The following is a 5857-nucleotide window of genomic DNA, read 5'->3' on the forward strand; positions in this document are numbered from 1 at the left end:
CCCCTTAAAATGGCATTAGCCCAAGAAAGGATTCTAAAATGGCACCCAAGTGCCCATGATGCCTGTCACAGAAGCCCAGAGGCCAGCTCCCAAGCGAAGAGTCTTCCCTGACTCTCCACTCACGGTCTCTTGCCATTCCAGACTTCAGTGAGACCCGAAATGTGTTCACTTCTCTCTTTCTATTCAAAAGAAGGCCTTTAAAATTATTCACCTAAACCAGGAATTTTAAGAACACAAAGAATTCATTGGCATACTTCATTCCAAGTAATCCCCTGAAATTAAAAACTCCAATTTATGCAAAAGAGAAAAGATGGTGCTTCCACTTACAAAAGGATTAATTTCAGGTCTGTCCTCTAGTTAGCTGGTTTCCCTAATGACCTTGCCAGATGATTCACTGTAGGAAAATCTGAATTGCACCCAATTTTTCAGGAGCACCTAATATGATATGGCATTTGTCACAGCTGATATACAAGTCCTCAGGCAAGTCTATGAGAAAAATGCTCTCACTGCCAAACTGAATTATTGAGAATCAGAGAGAAAAGGCTGTATTGTGGTTTAAAATCACTTCAGTGGTCCATGTGCCCAGGAACCAGCTTGGAAAGTAATTAAAAAGCAGTCCCCTTTCTTTCTTCCTCCTCCCACCCCACTCTGCCTACTTCTCGGTGGCAAGTACAAGTGACGATCACGCTAACTCCTCCAGCCCTACCAGGTACCACTTATTCCCTGACCGCTTTGACATTAGCATGCTACTGTGCTCCAGTCCACATCAACATATATTTTAAAGTCAGTCACTAGACTCCTTGTATTTACGAACTCCGAGGAAATTCTTAATAAATACTTTTATCTATTATTACGCATAATTATTCACTTGTTGGTGACTTAGTAAGGAAAACCATGTCCTAAGAGACTTTTTTTTTTTTTTTAATTCTTGTAACTACAATAAAAAGGGCCAAGCACAGGGAACCAGGCACTTCTGGCAAACTTGTTTTCTTCTTGCCCCTTTCCCTCCCTCCCTCCCGCCCCCCACTTAATAAAACAGGGTGGGCACATTTGCCAGGACCTGTGGGTTTCGTAACTTCAAGCCTTACTTCTTAAAAAAAATGAGGTAAGAAATTCCTATCTGAAAAGTAAAACCGACACACAAATCAAACCAAGGTCTTCCCTGCCGGCGGAGGCAGCCATTATTGCTCTAAGTTGGAGGGGTTTGTTTGTTTGCTTTAATATGTATTCAAAGTCCTTATTGCCATTCTGGCGGCCCGGTCATAGGCCGAAGAGAAATGGATGGGAAGGGGCTTGGTCGCCTGCCCCTCGCTGGTCAGTCCCGCCTCGCTGCCCACCGCGGCCCCACACCCCTTGCTGAAGGCCCCTGGTTTGGGGGGTTCCCGGAGCGGCCCTAGCAGCTGGGGGAGGTGGTGATGGGGCTGTGCAGGTAGGGCAGGCTGCTGGGCGCCGCGTGCACACCCACCGAGACCGGGAAGCTGAAGACGAACTGCGAGGTGGGCGTCGGGGTGGCCTTGCCCCGCTCCCGCAGGGGCCCGGACGGGCTGGCGGCCTCCACGGCGCAGGACGTGGCCAGCACCTGCGACTCGAACTGCAGCAGCTGCCCCATGAAGCTGAAGTTGGGCGAGATGATGCTCCGCCGCTGCTTGACGAACTCGAAGGCCTCCTCCAGCCTCACCCGCTTCTTCATCATCAGGTAGGCCAGGCAGATGGTGGCGGAGCGCGAGATGCCGGCCTGGCAGTGCACCAGCACGCGCCCGCGGCACTCCTTCACCGCATCTGGGGCAGAGAACGCGACACCATCAGTGGCCCCCTCCGTCAGCAGCTCCAATCCTGCCCCAAACACCAGGGCAGGCGGTCTAAGCCAGAGCTGGCCGGGGCAGGAGTGGGGGAGGGAGGGAGAATTGGAGAGGTGTTGGAGGATGGGTTATTCCCACTGAAAGAATAACCCCGCTGAGGAGGGGTGGGAAGAAACCCACGTAGGAGGGCCTGTAGGATTCCACCGTAGAATGGGTGTTTTGAGACTTAACGAAACCCCACGCACTGCACTTGGGAAAAAACGCGCGCTAAAGCCAGTTAAATCCCAACGTACATTTAAGAATTTCCATTTGCAGAAATAGAAACAATGACTCAATTGTTCCTTTCTTTGTCTTTCCCCCCATCCCCCAAGCCTTATCTGGACATCCGAGACGTGCAAGGAAAAGGTTATTGGCTCTATAAGCCAACAGCCCTGGGGTAGGAGGGAGTCTTCTTATCCCTGCCCAACAAACCATCTAACCCGTAAGACTTCCTACCGAGGAAGAGGGAAAGAGTACGCCTGGGTACGGGCCTCCTAAATCCCTTGCTCCTTCAGCACACAAGTTCCAAGTGGTCCCTCTCATCCTCCCCATTCAGCCTGAGACCCAGTCCCCAGCCAGGGTCCACCTACCGATGTACTCAATGGCTTCCATGAACCAGGAGCTGATGTCGGCCTTGTGGTTGTCTTCCACCGGGATGCACTTGTACTGATAGTGTCCTTCAAAGTGGTTTGGGCAGTCGGAGGAGACATTCAACAGGGCTGTGATCCCCAGGGCATCCAGCATGTCTCTCCGGGCAGCATGATAGGCACTGCCGAGGTAGAGAAAAGGGAGGATCTCCACAGGACCGCCCTGCACAAGCGAGGGAAAACAAAGGCCCCCAACGTCATGAGTGTAAGGAAGCCGGCAAAAGAGCTGGGGTGCTTAGGACCTAGAGAGGTGGTTTTCACAGGCCCTGGGGGGAATGCCTGTGGACACAGCCCTTCCAGGTTTCCCCTTATCCCGCTGGGGCTCCTGGAGGGAGCAGTGTCTTCGATGGGCGTTCTCTAGCCTTTATCCCCCACTCTGCTGTGGACAGAGAAGCCAGGACAGGTGAAGTCTTGTTCAAGCAGCCCACGTCCCCTGTGATAAATGGAGTGGCAGACACAATGCTGATTTGCGGCACCCGTTGGTAACATTAAAAATTTACACCTGCTAATCACCAAGCTACCTGTTGTGTGGTTTAGGGGCTTACTTAGTCAGATTATGTCTTTACTTGGTACATCAAAAACAGATGCCACGGCAGCCTCACAAAGAGGAGGGATTTTGGCAAAATTAAGTAACCTTGGCTTAAAGTAATGATGATTTTCTGAGTCAACTAGAATGATCTGGGATTTAGGAAGCAGAGTGGCTGGAGCCCATAAATGCACCCCCTTCGTCTAAACAAAAGGGCTGGAAGGGGTGGGCTTGTAAGAAATGTAGCAGCTTAAGCTGGTTTTCTTGGGGGAGCGTTGGCTGATCATTTATGTCCATTTAGCATTTATAACTGGCTCTAAATAAGGACAACCTGGCTGTTCGGCTGGGGCTGGGGTCCACAGGCCACTCTTTCAAAGGGTGTTCTCTCAGTTTCCTAAAGGGCAGGCCACACACTTCCGGCCTCAGCAGGCCTCCTTCGTCTGCACATAACTCTAGAGGCTAAGCAGGGAGTTTTGCTTTTATATATTTTTTTCCTAAGTGGGGTAAGAAGAGAGGGAAAGGGAAGGGTTCCAAGGAATAAAAAGAATTTACTCCTAACCTTCCTTATATCCCATGCCAATCAGGGTTCACTACATTGTCCCTAAATTGAAGCACTGCAACTACAGCCTCTGAAAAAAACCCTCCGCACACACCTGGTCGTGTAGTGGGGTTCCACAGGAACTGCAGCCCAGGTCTAAGGACTCCACCGTGCTCGGGGGCACAGCGGGCGAGAGAGCAGCCAGGGCCTTGGTTTTGGAACAGAATTCTGGGTACTCGGAGGAAAACCTCTCATAGCCACCTGTAAAGTGGAGAGAAGTTCCGGTTAATGGGTTCACTGAGCCAGCTGAAACCCCAAAAAGAACTCAAATCCTACCCCGGACGAAGGAACTGTTAGGAAGCTGAGGCTAGTTGAATCTACACTTGCCACCGGGTGGCGCTGTGGGCCCAGAGATAATGACTATGGAGCCTTTTCCAGCGACGCAGGGTCCACATTGGGCCAAGACTGCATCCTAAGCCTGGAAGGAAAGCATTGTAGACAAGCGTTTGGTTTCGGACGCAGATACACAGAGGAAGATGTACGGGGGCTATGAAGAAGAGGCTATTTCCAGAGGAGTACCTTAAGGCGATCATAAAACATGTAAGAGGTAATAGACACTGTAGGTCTCCATGAGTACTAAGGCAGCCTGCAGCTGGGCTGTGTGACTTGCAAAGATGTCCGTCATCCCACTTCAAACCTTCCTTTGGAGAGGTTCTCCAGTGTAGGAGGAAAGAAAAATTACCCTGGCACTAGCCCTTCTGGACCTCAGCAACAGAACAGATGCTGATGGCACAGCCTCGTGAACAGCTGTTCCGTCAACAAGGGGCCAAAACGAAAGTAAACGGGCTTAAATCTAAATAAATCCCTCTTGCTACACACACAGGTTTGGGGCAAGGGAGGATTTCCTGACCTGAGAGTTGCTAAGCCTTGGAGTGGTTATTTGTGGAATCGTCTTCCGGGGAAGGGAGGTCTTTTAAGTAAAAAAGAGATCAAGTTTTCTGGAAAAGTGTTAGTGCCAAGCAGAAAGGCTCTGGCTGAGCAGAGGCGGGCAGGGGAACCAGGAAGAGAAATGCTCAGCCTGTATCTCTGATTTTCTTGTGATCTCTGGGACTTTGCTCTGTGGGTAACTTAGCATCTACTGACAATGTTTGGCCCTGCTGTACTTTTACTTTGAGTTTCTATAGGAACAACGATCGATTATAAATTAATTTGGTAGGTGAAAGGGGTCAAAATTTCTAGTTAAAAGCTAAAGAAGTCCTGGGGACATGATGCACAGCATGGTGACTGTAGTTAATAATACTGTATTGCATATTTGAAAGTTCCTTAAAAGAGGAGATCTTAAAAGTTCTCATCACAAGGAAAAAATTTTTTTACCATGTATAGTGATAGATGTTAACTAGACTAGACTTATTGTATGTGATCATTATGCAACACATACAAGTATTAAATCATTATGTTGTATACTTGAAACTAACATAATGTTATATGTCAATTATACCTTTTTTAAAAAAACCAGAAATTTACTTAAAAATTATTAATTCATTCATGCATTCAGTGGGGCCTGTGTGTTGCTGAACAATCATTCTAACGGACCCGTTCAAGACGGTCACGACAGCCACACCAAAATTTTTATGAGTAAGCAATATGGTGTCGGCTTCCCTGTCAGAAGGATCTTCCAACATGCAGACGCACGGTGGTCAGTCACTTTCTTGCCAGAATCCTAACTCCAGAGATTGCTTTGGAGGAAGAGAAATGATTCTTTACTACATCATAAGGCTTACAGAAACAGAGCATACATACATTTCTTCCTCTCTGACTGGAGGCTTCTCAGTTCCTCTCCACACCGCCCGCCCCCATCAGGATATAAATGGATGTCTCTGGTCACAGGCCCTCACTCCTGCTGAGTCATAATGACCAGCCTCCCTGGTTGGAAAACCTGCTGAGGTCCCCATCTTGCCTATTCCAGACGTGCTGGTGTCATCTCATCACAGGAGCACACCTCCCTCCCTCCCATGATCAACCCCATCTGTCCCCTTTCCTTTTAAAGCTGCAGACTTTGCTGCCCCAAATTCAGGAAACAGAGTGGAGGGAAGAAGAGCCAGCAAATATCTTTAGCTGAAGTCCTCTGGGATGAGAAGCTTTGTCAATGGTCCCCCTTTGGAGCAGGTAGAAGAGGAAATGGATCAATCAACAAACCGCTGTTGAACACCTATATGAAAAGCCATTATGTTACTCTGTATACTTCTATAGGATTTGAAATTTTCAAAATAAATGATCCTTGTGTTTATTACATAACTCGACCTATTAA

The 5857-nt window shown here is 48.5% G+C and overlaps 1 protein-coding gene across 1 annotated transcript in view; it reads right to left on the bottom strand.

Annotated features, from left to right (window-relative positions):
* Positions 1-863: 863 nt before the first annotated feature.
* Positions 864-5857, bottom strand: part of DUSP4 (dual specificity phosphatase 4) — a 13188-nt gene continuing 8194 nt past the window's right edge. Inside the window, exons 2-4 of the mRNA XM_011371796.2 lie at positions 3665-3810; positions 2429-2648; positions 864-1779 (exon numbers count right to left, since the gene is read on the bottom strand). Coding sequence (XP_011370098.1) covers positions 1394-1779; positions 2429-2648; positions 3665-3810 — 752 coding nt within the window. The 3' untranslated portion in view covers positions 864-1393. The remainder of the gene's footprint in view (positions 1780-2428; positions 2649-3664; positions 3811-5857) is intronic.

The sequence above is a fragment of the Pteropus vampyrus genome, unplaced genomic scaffold, assembly GCF_000151845.1.
Source record: "Pteropus vampyrus isolate Shadow unplaced genomic scaffold, Pvam_2.0 Scaffold8, whole genome shotgun sequence".
Lineage (NCBI taxonomy): Eukaryota > Metazoa > Chordata > Mammalia > Chiroptera > Pteropodidae > Pteropus > Pteropus vampyrus.